Raw genomic sequence first — 17,588 nt, 5'->3', positions numbered from 1 at the left:
ACGTGGCTAATATATATTACACAATATTTAAAGCACTTCACTTAATAGAAATAAAAAATAAATTGCAATATAATATATTATTTATCAAATGATAAAACATTTTTCTCTTTGAAGATAGACACTCTTGTATGTATATATTTACAAAATAAAAAAAAAATAAAATAAAAGAAACAAAAATATAATAAACTCGGGAAACGCAAGTTGTTTTTCACAAAAAGAACTATTTTCCCGGCAATTGAAAAATAAAATCTATAAAATTATTTATATATAATATATCCAAAAAATCAAACAGAAGAAAAATTATAAAATAAGACTAGTAAATGAAGAATGTTTTAGTAACACGAACCAGAAGTTAAAAATAATTTTATAAATATATATATATGTGTGTGTGTATAATATGTGTATATATATTCATGTGGTTAATTCATGTTGCGCTTTCTTGCGACGTAACATTTCCTTTAATCTTTTTGGGTATAATTTAAATACTGTGAGATTTTACTTCCTCGAGAGAATTATTTAGAACTACGTGCGCTTTTGAGAGCTGCAAGCTCAGACGATGTTAGGCTTGACTCCGCTCGTTGCGAGCACTTTATTTACAAAGTTTACAATGGCCGTTGCCGGTTGATCCACGTCCATCTCCACGAACAAATGGCACTGATTATCCACGTTGTTGGCTGGTTTTCTAGCCACGAAGCCAAATATTCGACTGTAAAAATAATATAAGCATTAGTAAACAATCCGAATTTAATGACAGAAGAGTTTCGAACCTGTTAGTTTTTGGAATATTTTCTTCGGTTTCTGAAGTCCATAAGACATCGTCAGGTCCAATTCCACAATAGGAAATGTTATTAATTGGATAATGTTTTCTAAAGAACAGCTTCCTCTTATTGTCGGTAAGAGTGATTCCTTGAGTGTTGACTTTGAAATGAACCGTGTAACTTGACGGTAATGGTTTCATATTGAACAACTGACTGATTGCCTTTTTAACTGCTTGTGGTCCTGTCAACGATTCCATATCGAAAGTGTGAAGGTACATCACATTGCATGCAGCTCCTTGCGAATAGAGCACTTGATGGATCTCTGTTGGTCCAATGTCTGATTCGGGTAGGATCAATCTGCAAGGAAGCGCTAATTGCGTGATGGAGTGTTGGTATACAAGAGCTGAAAGTGAGCTGAAAACTGGTTCGTTTTGGCATCCCTTCAATCGCACGCCGCGCGAAGTCGGCTCGATCAGAAAGTGTCTGACCAATTCATCTTTATTTTGCACGTTTGCTGGCACGTAGGACACCTTCAGAGCCATGCCAAATGCACCGGGGAAAGTATTGGAATTTCTAACAACGAAAGTCCCAGCTGGTTGATTCCTTAACATATTTATTGCTAAAATAACAATTAATATATTTATTACGTAACTCTTATTTTTTAATAAAATTATAATTTACCATCTTCTCTGGATATCGCCGGTTTGTACCAAAACCTAGAAGAATCGCTGACAAACTGGACGTGCGCCGGAGAAACTTCTTGCGGAGGTTCGTTGTTCGAATTTACTGAAGATCTTCTAGAGTTGCCCTGGTACACTGTGGGCGATGAAGACCCATTGAAGCTAGGGCTTTTTGGGCTATACCCATCGAAAGAGCGAATCGTGGAGTGAAATATGTCGTTCGATCCGTTCGTGAATTCTGATGGAGAAATTGGTCGGTCCTTTCTATAATGTTTGAAAATTTTTTATTACCAAACATGCGAGTTATAACAAAAAAACAACATGCGTTTATATACAGTATCACCGACAAGCCTATTTATTTGCAGTGCAAATCCATTCTAACAGTTCTATGGAAGATCACTAATTTCAAATATAAATAGTCAATAAAGATATTATGTGCATATCAATTCGTGTTAGCTAATAATTTAAACGTAATTTACTCATATCTCAATAAATAAACAAAAACTTGCATCATATATGAGATAGTTAATGTTTTATTGCAAATATGAATAAATGTAGATGTACAAAACACATTCACAATGCTTGGTTTTCGATATGCAACTTTACCTATCCGATGGTTCCAAACGCTTCTTAGAGTTAATAGTTTTCAAGGTTGGATAACTTAGGCGTCTATAAATGAAACCGCATTAATACAATACCTTACCCTCAAATAAGAGACAATGATAGAAAGCAATAATGAATGAAGTGAAATAAAATTCATAAACATTTACCTCATGGTCGTAGGACTCTTAGGTGGAAGTCGTTCGCCTGGTAAATCGAATTGAACAGTTGGGGTCGAGGAATTTACGTATGGAGTCCGCGCCACAGGGAACGCCGGTGTTTGGGGTCTTGAAGAGGCGCTATGAGGTGAACTGGAATCTACTTCAGTACTGCGATAAGTAGAATAGCTGTCCTCTCGATACTACACACATTAAAAAGACATTAATCATTTCATAGTTTACTCTCACTCACACACAAAATACGTATGATTGCGATGTAGAAAAAAATAAAAGTAAAATAATATGGTTCGTTAGTGGTACCTGCCATGCAGATGAGGAATTAGATGAGCTGTTATTTGATTTGTCTGAACCGTGCGAGAGATTAGCCATGAGGTCGCTAAGTGCATCATTCCTATCGTCCTTTGATCGTGATAATTTCTCTCTCAGTAAAGTGTCCTCAATACCCACCGAATTGCTGGTGTTGTGTCGCCTATGTTTATTCTCTTGGTCAACAAGAGACAGCAATCCCGCATCAACAGCATCCGGTCCTCTGGAAGGTGACCGGATAACTTGGCCGAGAGGATTTGGCGCTTCAGAAGAACTCTGCAAAGACTCTTCCATTAAACACCATTCACTGAACAATGAATACCGAGTATTACCTTCTGATATTCATGTGCCCGTTTAACAGCCATGAATGGCCTTTCATTTCTTCCATTAATGGAGCTGACGCTACGGATGGTGTTGTAGCTTGTGGTCGAAGTTGGAGAGACTGCATTTTTTGTGTTGATATGTAGGGGAATTCTGTAATCATCGTCATCATCTGCGAAAGCTGTCGTGTCACTGGTATAACCATCCAAGCGATGGCTTGCAGTCGGACGCATGTGTCTGGATTGTGTAGTCCGAAGATCAGACATTACGCATTCGTAAGGTTGCCTTTCCACACGCAATTGGGTCTCCCTTCTCTCCTTCAATTTCAATTGTTGCTTCTGAAGCCACGTCAAGTTTCCACTGCAAACATATTTTCAAATTGAGAAAGCTGCAAATAATCCATCGGCATTTCCTTTTCCAGGACTTATTATATATGGAGAAAACGAGGAGTGACTCAGATGAAATGCAAAATTCGCAAGAATTTCACATAAGTAGTCGAACCATACTTGGAGACTGTATTCAAGATGATGCTCACTCAATAAAAGCGTTCTACATCATGCATTTTCTTAAAAAATCTCTAAGTACTTTCTGATTCACGTAGGCATATAATCGAATGCGGAGGTGTTTTTATTATTATAAATGTGTTTATCACGACTTGCCAAAATGAGAGCGTCTCCATTTAATTTCATATTGAACTTAATTACCGTTAATGAATTTGACTTTAAGAGCTGCAATCGCTTTATAGAAAGATTAACAATCATTTGACGCAATTGGCATAACGAATTAAACAATGAATACAATTTCATGCTTACTAAACGGTGATAATTGATAGCAAAATTAATTAAATTTGATCGTACTGAAGATGAAACATAATATTATTATTATAAACATTGACCTAAAAAAACGGTTTCATCTGTAGAACAATGCCATGTGAGAACAGTTAATTTGTTTATGATCAATACACTTAAACCTAATGGGAATCTATTTCAGTGCGTCGTCCTTGGTGAATTTTAAATTGTATAGATTATAAAACAGATTTGGCAGGAGGCTTTTAGAGGCCTGAATCACTTTTATTTCTGTATGCGACGACAACAAGGTTTCCCAGCCCAACATTTCAAGAGCACAACCTTCAAAATATCACAGAAACCGAGCAAAAGCAAAACAACAACTCGAAAATAATCCATCATATGAAAATATAACTTTCATCATAACTGTTTACAATATTGCCTCGAGAAAACACAGAATTCTTATAAAATACAAGAATAAGAAAATGAAAAATTGATTTCGCTAGAGCTTATTGAAGAAAATTGCTTTGCGATCAAATTAGTTTCGTTATTTTTACAGCACGAGACGCGGTAAATCATCTGAAGTGAAATGCAACAAACCATTAAATTCGGCCGTGCCTATTACGTAAACGGGGGAATCATTATTGAATTAAATATCGATCATACGAAGCACGGAAAGGCCACTCGAAACAAATGAAATCTCAAATCATATAAAAGCAACAAACGGAAAATATGATATCATAAGAGAACAACAATTTTCCTTTTATGTAAGCTACTAATTCAATTAAAAGATTAGATTATAATCAAACTATTTTTTAAATATTAATAGTACATTTTAGATGCACATTTACGATAATTAATAACATAACTTTCATGAGTTGCCCAAAGGAGAACCGCGAAGCGTGCATGTAAATTCACTTGAAATGTATGCATGTGAAGTAAAGTAAATACATAATTCATCTAAACGGCATGTGTAAATGACATTTAAAGCAATTTCGCTTTCATCATTCGAAATAGGCCCAAATGTGCAATATATTCCACGATCGAAATGCTGCGAGTGTTGTTGGAAGGCGAAGTTGCACAATTCATTATTTATAAGGCACTGTGCGCATTGATGAACAAAACAAATAAACTCAATTAAAGTACACGCGTGTTGGAAGAACTGCATAAGCAATGCAGTTTGTTATTATTTTCGTTTTAAACTGTTCATTTAGCCCACATGCTCATAACAAACCCACATCGAAAACCCACATGTATTTAACCAATATGAAGCGACTCCGAAAATATCGACGATTTTGTAACTGCATAGCATTCACATAAATTCGAATAAAATACCTTACTATCATTTATTTTAACTACTAAATAAGTAATTTAATTAGAATTTATCTGTACGATCTTTTAAGATGTTATACGTGATTCAATACAAATCGAATGGGTGTCATTAATTAACGATAGACGCCAGAAGTAAATTATTTGATTTGAGATGTTGTGCAATCGTTTTGGAATTCCTAAAAATCTATAATGGTAGTTTGTTTGTTGTGTGTATGTGGAAATGAATGTAGACGACGCCGTTAAATTGGAGAGCGCAAACTTTAATGTGGGTTACTAGTTGCACATGTGACGGAAACACGCGTTAGGGACGCAGGGCGTCGCGACACCTGATCGGTTCTCAGCTGAACGTATTACGCAATGCGAAAGAGCTTAAGTGGTAATTTGTGGATTCTCGAAATGTAGCAGGATTCCGGTAAAAACGATGATTCGCGCCGACCAGATGTGTACGTATGGTATGTATGGCTAAGGTCAAGGATAATTGACAATTTAAGGTGTTTCGGATTACGTGTAAAACGGTCATTCCCTAATGGGGAGCTCGAGCCTTTTCAACTCGGTTTATTTATTGCTGCGAGTGAAATTTAATGATTGTAACTGAACGGTACATTAAAATTGCAGACTTACGCGTCGTGATGGTCATTCGATTTCTGACGATAGTTTCCTGGCGGTGTTTCCGGATCAGAAAATGGAGCGCTCCTGTGAGATGAAATCTTCTCCGATCTCAAAGTCGAATCAGTATAACTACGTTTCATCTCCATCTTCTTCAAAGTTTCCCTCTCATATCCAGATGAGTTTAAGGCGGATTGCGTAAATATATCATCGATCGCATCTCGCTCACGGTCTTCATAATATTTGTACTCCGATGGGAAGACTTGTGTTTGAACTTTGTTGAGTACACCCTCGCGGCTGCGATTGAAGCTGGCCTTCCTCACGAGACTAGGGCTGGAAAGTTTCTTCGCTTCCCCTATCATCGTTGCTTCTACGCCGTATGTGAACGGTCTGCTGTCTACCCTCGCGTGGTACGGGATAGACTTGCTGTCTATCTCGTCCTCGTCGGCGTCGATGAAACGAACAGTAGATTCCGAAGATAAACTGGCTGACGTCGGTTTCAGGTCTGGAATACTTTGGACTGTCAGCATCATATCTGAGAGGAGCTCGTCGAGCTCTCGATGCTGATCCTCGGGCGATAGGGGGGACGGCTGGCCCGTCAGTGGGGGACTTGCAGAGGCGTTTGTGTTGGCGTTCTGCTGGTGTCCTACAAAACATTCGCAAAAATAAACAACAATATCCAATTCTCATTCAAACAGTCATCTACACATATATGCCTTTTTTGAACATTTTCAAAACACAAGCAATTTTAAGCCTTTGTTATCTGATAACAGATGATTACAATCTTAAATATTATATGCAACGTGCGGTTAGTCACGTTTACTTTTAATAAAACATCAATTTCTTCAAATTTTATTTATTGGCTGTCATCAATAGTTTAACTCATTAAACTTTATACATTATTAAAATCCCTGGTCATTTCTAAGTGGACCGAATCCAAAAATACTTCAACATTTCCTATTTTTTTTGTTCATATCTTCTTGTAAATAAAAATATCATTCTATTTATATCTTTATATTTATACCAATGCTCATTTAAGTGTGTAATGAAACTATATTTATTTCCCACATTAATACAAATAATTTTATTTAAATTCTGATAAAACAAAACAATTACATCCCACTTGGTGAATGCAACTAGTATTACAAATTTTTAAAAAATCATCATGACATATATTTGTATGCGAATGATATCATAACACTTCTAATATTGAATGCATATAAAGCATTAAAAAAAAAAGTGCAAAATATTTCGCGTTAAGATCAGATGAATACTTTTAAGAACTGTACAAAAAAATAGGAGTGTAAAAGTAAATCCAAACATTTGTTCAGCAGAATATTTACATATTCAGCAAACACGGGACTAAAAATAACGTAAGGTCGGGGCGATATGTGATTATTAGAATAACATTTATATCCTGCCGCCGGTTTTCGTATTATGCAAGAACTAAAATAAACACCGAAGTCAGAGCATTTCGGACTACCGATGGACGCTTTTAATTGCGTTACGTGAAATTTATTGTCGTGTTTACGGAAAAACATTCCTTACAACTGAAGAAAGATAGATCTTTACGAAATACAGCTGTAATTTATTTAAAATCGATTTAAATATTACTTTTTTATCATAATTATATAATTTAATAAGAGTTTTTACTGCCGTATAGTTATATTTGATTTTAAGGTGTTATGGCTAATGACAAATTAACAAAATACATATAAGTTGCGTTATGTATTCTATACAAAAACATGTTTTGTTGAGTAAGGCGGGAAGTTTTTTAAATTACAAAAATATAAAGATTGAAGGTTTTACATTTACTTTTAGAAAACTTTATTACGTATGGTAATTAAAGTTTTCTTGGTAAGATGACTAATTGATTTTTAAATTCCGATGATGTTTTATTAGAAACATGCACTGGCTGCATATGCAAATATTGAAGAAATAAAAAAAAAATAAGTATTTTTTACCTGCAGAAGATATTCCTGAATCCATTGACACAGTCAGGGGGCTGGAGACGGCTCCGGGCGACAGCTCTTGTTTCTTAGCTATAGTTGCGTAAATACTCCCATCCAAAGGACCAAACGTGTGATTCACCTCGTCTGCAAAGATGAAAACCGCCCATTAATATATATTACTAAAGCGAAAAAGGGAAGCTTTCGCTTACATTGCTGAAACACATATTTTTTTTTGTAAAACAAAATAATAATAATCTAACGTTTCTCTTATCTCATCTATTCATTTATTTTTTATCAGAGCTGATACGATGATTGCGAATTTCATTGATTGTGTTTGCGAGTGTTATCAATCGCCTTGCATAATGGATTATAGGCTTTGAAGTTTGAAGGCGAGGAGACGGTACTTGAAGTTACGCAACAATCCAGGAACGAGTCTGGAGCGGTTCGAAATTGCTCTTGCATTATACATATCGACGTCAAGTGGAGAGTCCGGAATGCTGTTTAATAATAAGTTATTATCACGTAATCATGCAGTGATGGATGTGTGTGTCCCATCCAAAATTGAGAGCATCCGGCCGAAAAAGCAAAGCCAGAAACGGAGAAAGCATAGCAGACAAACAAACATTGAGATCTTTATCTACGATTTGATGTTGAAAGGCTCTCTGCGAATTATGCAACGGGGTTGACAAATTTCCTGCCAAAGGAGCGCAGAGAGAGAGAGACCAAAAGGAAATGCGAAGAGCGGAGATAAATTACTTTTTTACAACACATGAATAATTTTTATCTGCTTAAAAGTCGCGGCGGTTTTGATGCGCCCCATAAATCTCGAAACAAAGAGGAGCATTGTATAATTTAAACGCTGCTCGCCCAACAATAATTTGTCCGGAATTTTTTATTTAATAAAACGGAAACGCTCATAAATTTAGTATATAATAAATATTACGCGTAACAGAGTGCACATGAATAATTGTTTGTAAAACATTATATAATAAACATTACATATTTTAATTATGTGACAATGATGCAGGAAACTCTCATATGCAAACAATTTTCATGTAATAATACATTTCAAAACTATCACACTTCAATTGTAAGTTGTGCGTCTTAAATTCCAGTGCCAAAAATAAAATTGCAAAAATTATGATTTAGAAATTTGATTTAATATTTAATAATTTGTCTATTGTTTAAAATTAGTCTTGTATTCAAGTTTAACTTGAATTATGGAGAATAAATGCTGGTTTTCTATTCGATGGAGAAGGAAAAGAAAGGTTTGATTGATAGAAAATCAAAATAATAATAGTTGAGAGAGTTGTAGTTCTAAATATGGAGCTCTTGCACAAGGAAGCATGCGAATTTCGAGACAGCCACAATCGTTAATAAATAAATGATCAAGATCGGAGTAATTGATTAATTAAATTTATTAATCAGGAGAAAACTGACGTGCATAAGCCGAGGTTGGGGCGAGGTTGAAAAGAAAACCGAACACACAGTTCGCTTATATATACATGTATGTATCTACAGAAATATTAACTGGTGTCCGTATAAGGGCAAGAGAAATTAGCGCTTTTGCAGTTGAATTTCGAGCGATTGTAAAACGGAGAGACTGCCTTCCCAATATGGCCACCTTTCCAATTAGCTCGTTCGTTTGAAAAAGGAGTTTTGCGCGATATTCGCAGAACCACATAATTAGAATCATAGGAGGAAGGTCGAGCGGAAGAGGCAAACAAACGGTTCCAACTAATGTGGAAGAATCAAGCAAGAACAAGTGGCACACAATCAATTAGAATCTCTGCTCATTCAATCGCACCACCACCTATAAATCAACTGAGACCATGTGGGAAAACTCGAGAAAGAGAGACAATGGTTGTGCAATTCGGAAAATAATACGGATTCGGAATCAATCAACGTCAATTTCATAGGTTGTAATTAGATCGTGTACACGGTTATTCATTGCGGCGGCTTTATTTAATCTCCTTCGAGGGAAATACTTTGTTTATTTCTATGCAAATTATGATTTAAAAGAAAAAATAATAATAATAACTAGCACATGCAGCGCTAATGCCAGAAGCGTGGAATAAATAAATATATTTCGCTAGACCATGCCGATTCGTCGATAATTTCCTATAATTTCCACGCTAATAATCTAAAGTATTGCAAGATATAATCTTAGTTTAGTTAATAATAACAGTTTTAACATTAGAAATAATAAAATGTAATAGCATAGCTTTGTAAGCATTTCTTGAAACTTGCAAATATTTGATGATGTGTAGGTAGGGTAAGATATTCTATAATTCAAAAGAAATGCACCGCAAGTCGAAAAATAGTATAACCGGCGCTATGCAGTGACGGCCACTGAGATTCTAAAATTAGAGCTAATCTCTGTCAAGTGTTTTCTCATCTACACCAACTTGTATCTCTGGCTCATCCTGAAATAGACCCGAATTGGGTTAATATCGAGTTCAAAGGAAAATGAGCGAAATTGGTTGCGAATGCACACGAACTAATAATTTATGAAGGTGAAAAAATGAATTCTGATTTATTAGATTTAATTAAGTAAAAACTATAACAGTAACGCTGCATATAAATAAGATAGATTCGCAGCTGACCGGCAAATCAATCGTAATATGCCGAGCAACAACAATGTTTGAATAACAATGATTATGCGGCGTTGCGCAACGAAGAATTACCGTCAACAGGTGTTTCGGAATCTTATTCAAGCCTTATACGAATCAATTGTTAACTTACTTCTTGTTTGTTTTTTATTAATTGCACTTTTTTTTCTATCCGGTTTATAGGAAATTGTTGGGAATGATCGAACTAGTTGCGGCTACGTAAATATGACTCGAATGTATATGAAATTGTAGGAAAATTCGATTTCAACGCCGATGGTCATTGCGACTAATCGAAAGAACGGGACGCGTCGAACTCGAGTTTGTCCAGTAAGGAAGTGGACTGAGAGGTCCGAGCTGGAGAGGAGGATGTAGTGGAAAAGTCCCCTTCTGCAACTGCATCTATACTTACGTGTGCGTGTGTACATATGAGTGTATGCGTATAAGTATGTGTGAGAGAGAGGACTTTTCTTTTGATTTTATTTCGAACACTGAAATAGGTGCTTCGCCCGACGGCTAGAAATAACATCGGGCCAGAAAGACACGCACCACGCGGCCGACAACTTCTATATATTCTCTCTTAACCGCAATTAAAAACACTGTGAAAAGGAATTTTAATTGTCTAATTAATGGCGCATTCCGGTAATTGAAAACAATGCACACGGATAATCAGAATTCGGCAAGTCGTTGATGCTACCCAAAATTAGACCCGATAAATTTGTAATTAGTAATTAACTATAAACTAATTAACTAAACATTAAGCAAATTGTTCTCTACATTTAGCAGTACATGAAATTGCGATTTAATATCTAGAAATTCCAATTAAATTACTCTTAACGCATATATGATTTAGACACTATAAAGGTAATTAATGGAGAAACAATTAAGATAAGATAAGCAAGTTTGAAAAATTGGATCAGTTCAAATAGAGCGACTTAGAAAATTAAAATAAATTGCGTCGAGATATCAAGTAACTTCCAAGTCGTTTGTTATGAATACTAACTAGTACACTCGCATCAAACACTTGGAAAGCATATTTATGTAACAAATGTTATCATTGTGTTGATTACCGTAATTAATTTTATGATCTGTACTTTTATATCATTTATGTATATATAGTTTTCAGATAATTTATAGTTTGAAAGCTGTAAATCTTAAGGTGAAACAAGTTTTAAACGAATTATTGACTGGAATATAAAATCGCTTTAGTTAATACAAATATTCATATTTATTTATGTCATTCAATATAGGTAATTTATGGGTAATTAAAGTGGAAACTCCTTTTTTATTGATGTCCCAACTTGTAAGTAACATAAAATAATGGATGTTTGTGATTTTAAATTAAATCGAATTGAGTTAATTGGAAAATTTTCTATTGAATATAGATGCAAATCAACTGCGTAAGATTGATGTTAATAATAATAAAATTAGTGAATATATACATTATGTAAGTGATTTAAATAACAAGTAGATAAATGGGATAACTAATAAAGAATAATAATTATTAAATGAGAGGAAATGCTGTAAATAGATCAAATATCTTTACTTTGAATTTTGACAGTTAAATTTAATCAAATGAAACTGTTAATTATTTGAAAGTACTGAATTTGGTAACAACAGTTATTGTAATTCAAAATGAAGCTAATTCTGAGCGCATGTAGTAATTCAATTAGATGAATGGTTTCTAAATCATACGGGTTGTCAATATTTAGTGGGTCAATTGTTGTAGCCCTCACATTTCGGAATTAAATTTCCTCTTATGTGGACATAAATAAACAAAATATACGTGATAGTATGAAAATATCCCATATGATATTTACGACATTGAATCGTGCTTTGAATACAGACCGGGTAATTTCGTGTTTCCAGTTTCACACGAAAACTATTCAATTAAACTGACCCGATTGCGTCCGACGAAGCACTTCTTCCTTAATTCGAACACCAATTTCAACAATTAACACTTCCACGCTCCATTTACACGCGTTATTTGCGATGCGAGTGTCATCGAGTACAAAACCGAACTAACAACGAAAGTCGCGTTTGTCTCATGTTTGTATATTGTCAGACTGAATGGCATGCACACTTAAGATATTGAGCTACTTCAGAAATTCTACTCATCTCGTGTTTACAAACTTTTTTTTCCTCGAGATCGTTGGGTTTGTTTGTATATTAAATGAAAACAGAAAGTGGTGGTTCTGGTAGCTCTTTTTTCCCTTCTTTTCGGATTTACGATTATTATTTGAAAGCCAATTTGCGGATGCGTTGCGTTCTTAATACGTTTTCAAAGCAATTAACTCGCCGAAACTGAAAGAAAAGCTTGTGCGAGTTTGTCGCCCGAGGTGAACACTAAATTAAACGCCCGATGGGGTTCCTTATCTCGCCCAACGAAGGCATGGCTTTAAGTGTAAATCCGATGTTGAACAACAAATTGCTGACGTTAATAACAATAATTTATTAACGGATGAAAAAGAACAGAACCGGACAACTTTTACGGTAACTTCGCGTAAACGATTGCAAGAATTACGTACACATTTCGCATGGTATTAAATCATGCAAACCTGTCATATAATACCCCGTTCATAAATCAGGCGATGTATTTAATATTTTCGTATTCTTAACTCAGATTTTGACGTCTCCTGCGAAAAAAACGTTTCCTGCAATTAATTTAAAACTCATTAAAACTTTTGTACAAAAAAAATATAATTCCTCATTAAATATCAGCTTAAATCACGCAATGTAGTTCGATGATATTGTGATAGTAAGTCATCTGAAAAACTTCTTGTGGTTCGAACAAATAATGCGAAGGAAAGGAAAATATCACATGAAAAGCGCGTCGTTTCCGCTTGTTTGGCGAAGAAGAACAAAAAGTGAAAGAAAAATAGAGATGCGGGAATATAAAGAGCAAGTGCTTGAGCCTCGGTGTATTTATATCCAGAAAACACCTGGCCACCGTTTCCCTTCCTTTTTGTTTTCCATTACACCAACATTTTCCAACAATGAACGCAGCTCGAATTATTCATATAAAATAACAGAAAACTGCGTTTAATACTAAATTCAGTTTATTTCATTTTACAACAATACATTTTTGTACTATTTCCGTGCATCGATTTCTATCTGGCATCTTCCTTGTGCGGAATGAACTTCGTCGAGAACAAAATCATAATAATATCTCAAAATCAACTCATTAATTATATGTATTTTTTTTTGTTAGTTTTTATTCCATTATTCCTTCAATGCGTGAGTATCTTCATCCTTCGTCTCGAAGAACCTACAATAACAAGCTGTCAACAAACTTGAATTGTATTCTACTACAAAATCTACTTCTATATTTAAAACCGTTGCGCAAGTTCTTTTTTAATGGTTTTTTACGATTTCATCAATTCAATTTATTTTTATTGTCTCCCCAACATCGATTTTTTGTAAAATCTAAATTGATGAAGCAGGTATCATCAGAGTAGAATTAAATGCATCAAGGATACATTGATACGCGATTTCATAGACGAAAGCGAATAGAATAAGTGTAAAGTAAAGCAGATACGACTCATCAATTTCCTAGTTTATTTATTTATTTTTAAATTGCGTCGTTCCAATGAAAATAACGCAGGAAAATAAAATATGGTTTTTTGATGCTGTAAAACTGACGATCATTGCGTTTCTTGTATAGAAATATCTTTGAATTACAAGGTATGTAAAGAATGCAAGTAATAATAATACGACGCATTTTCTCGTCTGCGAAATATTTAATATGAAATTGCGCAATGCTGCGAGCCATCTGGTTAAAAGTCGGTACTCTTTATGATACCTTAAACATACATGGTTAATATGCGCCGCGTGAAATATTTCTTTGCGGAGTGAAAGTGACGAAAATGTTAATTTAATTTAATCCGCGCATAAATCGTTTCGCACGGTAAAATTTATTTCTAGAAAATTTGTTATGCATTTTTCACATCGTAATAGTCAAGAAATAATCTATAATATTTAGATAAATAAATTGTGAGCGTCTAGATTAAATATAGCAAAGTCAATATTTACGGGAGGCGTAAATATTTGCGGTAGTTTAAATTTAGATTAATGGGAATCGAATGAAATTATTGACACCTTCGAGGTTTCGACGATTACGTATAACTGATGTTCGCAAATCAATATGCATGCATGGAGTGTGAATGCGCTATCAAATATGTAGATATCGTATTGAAATTTGTGTGAAACTCACCGGAATCGGAATCCTCCTCGTCGTCGCTGTCTTCAATTTCGAAAGGACTGTCGCTTCTAGTAATTGGACCATCGGTGATGTCGATGGGAATGGCTGGAGTTGGGGCAGGTCCGGGATGTCTGCTCTGAGGTCCTGGCGAAAAATGCAACTCGACTGCTCCGTCGTTCGGAAACCGCGGATCTGTGAAGATTTCAGATAAGAGCTAATCTTGCAAAGTCAATCCAAATTTACCATTGCATGCGCCATCGAGGTCCTGCCGTGAGAAGCTCAGCGTGTAATCTGCCACGGCGCCAGTATGAAATTGGCACGTGAAAATCGTCTCCCTGTGGTTTTTACCGCGATGATAGCATTTCAGAAGAATATCCCCTCGTAGCTCTAATCCTAAAGGACCTTTTCCAGCCACATTTACTGTGAACTGTTTGATTCCTCTTGACACCGAATACACACCTAAACACACATTGATTCATTAGATTGGAAGCATAAAAACGAGATTTATTTAGAATTACCCGAAGTGTAGATTGCCGTATGTCCTTCGTACAGTTTCAGGAAAGCTTCGCAACCGCCGTTCTGGTAATTCGGCGCTCCCAGAACGGTGACGTGGGTGAGATAGAGCGGAGCCGAGTTGATCCTGATATTGTGAGACAGCAATCCGGCAAAATAGTCGACGTATCTGGAAAGACGTTCGGATGCATTCAGGTGAGTTTGCGAGGTCATAAATATTAAATTACCGTTTGTTCGAGGGCAATTGCAGAGGGCCGATGTTATCCTCGAGGAAACGGCGCATGGAGAAACGGTCGAGGGCTTGCTCCGCGTTTCCGCAGATATTGGAGTAGTGCATGTAAGCGGCGACGATCACCCCCAAACGATCCTTGCTTCCCCTGTAAAACGGAAACGTGCCATCAGATGTGCGCCGGAAACGAATACGACAGAATTATTTACAGGAAACCGATTTTCGAAATGCTCGCATTCGAAATACTACACCTAAATCTTTTTTTAACCATCATTCAAATACAGAAAGAAAAAAACAAAATTCTAATTACATAATAAACTTAAGTATATATCTTATAGCTAATTCAAAAAAGGTAAATTACAATTTTTATTAATAACAGCTTTTATGATGAAAATTCAAAAGTTGTATATAATAAAACAGAGTATAAACATTCAACTTTCAAAATATTGTAGTTTTTAAGTTTTTTTTATGTTAAAGATTAATTAATGTATTAAATTATAAGTTCTCGCTATAAGTAATCATAATCCATATACAAAAGAAATAATATAATACTTTTAAAATTACTTACTTAAATCTTAAGTAGAAATAGAAATATATATTTATTATAGAATGAGATGGTGTTTTCTGGATTTTGGATAGGTCAAATTAAAACATTATTTTTGAAATATAATAATTATGCTGTAATCGATGAGTGTGTTGTATGTATTTTACCTAGCGTGTATTACGGCAATGCGATGTTGATCATGCGATAACCATGATTCGATCTTCTTACAGACGCTGCATATTGTCTCGAGTGGTGGTGCTAATCTTGGAGACCACCCAACATCTTGAACGTGTTTGTGTTCGCTCCGCAACGTCCTCTTCGGCTCAGAGAGGTTAAACACCTGAAGAAATAAATGCATAAGTAACCGGAGACGGTAGCAAAAAAAAGGGGGAGCAAGGCAAAATCTGGGTGCACTTTACCATGTAATTGTCGCCGTACTTCTTAACGAGCATATGAGACGCCTGCTGCTGGCCCTGCCGGAACGCCCTTTGTCCGCATGTCTCCGGAAACCAGAGGGCGATGATTCGTTCCGTCACATAGCTCAGATCCATTCCGCCGTTGGTGCAGGCCTTCGCAGATCTCGGTTGACTGGTGAGAGCCTCGCCGTAACCGCCGGCATTGTACGAAGAAGTTGACGACGTTGACATCTGGAAAGCAACAATAAAATATTTAGTTTTATCATATTTTCAGATATTAACAGTATAATGCTAAAACAATATTGAGTTTATTTAGATAACAAATCACGTATAGTAATTAAATCTTAAGGTTCGAAAAGTTTGTAGAACTGTTACGGATCAAGTTAATAGCGAATACATGAATAGAGCAAAACTAAATTCCAGCATATTATTTTCCTCTTATCTGCGACAACAGGGGATAGGCAATAAATAGGAGGTGTATAAACAATTTCTAATCTGCGGCAACATTTAAAGTTCATTGGACTTCTCGTATAGAATGTCCTCTCGCAGCAGCATCAAGCATGACGCGTACTGCGTGCAACGAATTAAAGCAAATTTTAATAAAATTGTTACGCGACGTAGAAACATCCTTTCGAACGTCGACAGGGCCTTACAAAAGGTGATTTAATAGAGAGCCCAGAGGTATCATTTCGCGATTTATGCGCATTTTATTAACCGCCCTAGCGTGTGCGCCCGATGTCACACAGCCTGTTATTAATATTCTGCAAACACGTTCCAATATTATTATTATCATTATTACATGTATCTACTTCTATTGAATTTCGAATTCCGGAGGCGGCCTTTGATAGGTACCTTCGTGTCCAGCTGCTGGACACGACATAATACCAAAAATCAGGTCGCCGGAAGTGCCACACTTTTTTTTTCGTCATCGGCTCTAATTGAATACCGAGCTTTGCAATTTACGGACCTTCGAGGTTTATCCCATTTTCAGCACGATGTAATCCATTTAATTGAATTTTAAATAAGCTTTAATATCCTTCCTGGCAGTTTCTCCTTTTCATTTTAAATAATTGATGTTATCCAAACTGGGGTCTATAAATAGGATCGTTTTAAATTACAGTTTAATATTATATATAAATGAGGCAATTATTCTAGGAGATTTACAGCGCGGAAGCTTTGTACACAGCAAAGCTGATAACATTATTCCTATCTTGGGCATAAAAATGTCTAATTTAACTGAGGACTACAACATTCGTACGTGCATTCCTGTATCTTTTGCGAGAAAACGCGAGGATCTAAAATATCGCGGTATTTGTGTGTGTGTATGACTCAGCAGCGTTCAATGCTTTCTTCGCAATTTTATTCGCAGTTTATTATTTTGTTTTCTGGATAAATTCAAATTTATTAATTCGAAGCTGCAAACACTAATATACAGTGTAAATTAATATTACATGTAGATTCTAAACTATGTGTAACTAATGAAGCTTAGTAACTATAAAAAAAATATGTTGTGGATGCATTATTTTTCTTGACATTGTATAATTGGAAGATTTATAG

The 17,588-nt window shown here is 35.5% G+C and overlaps 1 protein-coding gene across 1 annotated transcript; it reads right to left on the bottom strand.

The window, feature by feature from the left end:
• Positions 1-58: 58 nt before the first annotated feature.
• LOC108565429 (tensin) lies at positions 59-16,262 on the bottom strand (the record flags this gene model as incomplete). Its single annotated transcript, XM_017924875.1, has 15 exons — positions 59-706; positions 768-1,377; positions 1,440-1,702; positions 2,045-2,107; positions 2,209-2,399; positions 2,518-2,799; positions 2,856-3,204; positions 5,583-6,213; positions 7,532-7,663; positions 14,342-14,521; positions 14,573-14,788; positions 14,848-15,011; positions 15,070-15,219; positions 15,783-15,955; positions 16,035-16,262. Coding segments are annotated over 15 exons (3,789 nt in total), but the record flags the coding sequence as incomplete, so codon positions are not given.
• Between the last annotated feature and the right edge of the window lie 1,326 nt (positions 16,263-17,588).

Source organism: Nicrophorus vespilloides, unplaced genomic scaffold, assembly GCF_001412225.1.
Source record: "Nicrophorus vespilloides isolate i.1.1-1 unplaced genomic scaffold, Nicve_v1.0, whole genome shotgun sequence".
NCBI lineage: Eukaryota > Metazoa > Arthropoda > Insecta > Coleoptera > Silphidae > Nicrophorus > Nicrophorus vespilloides.
The sequence above is the reverse complement of the archived record's forward strand: the minus strand, read 5'-3'. Positions and strand labels throughout refer to the sequence as shown.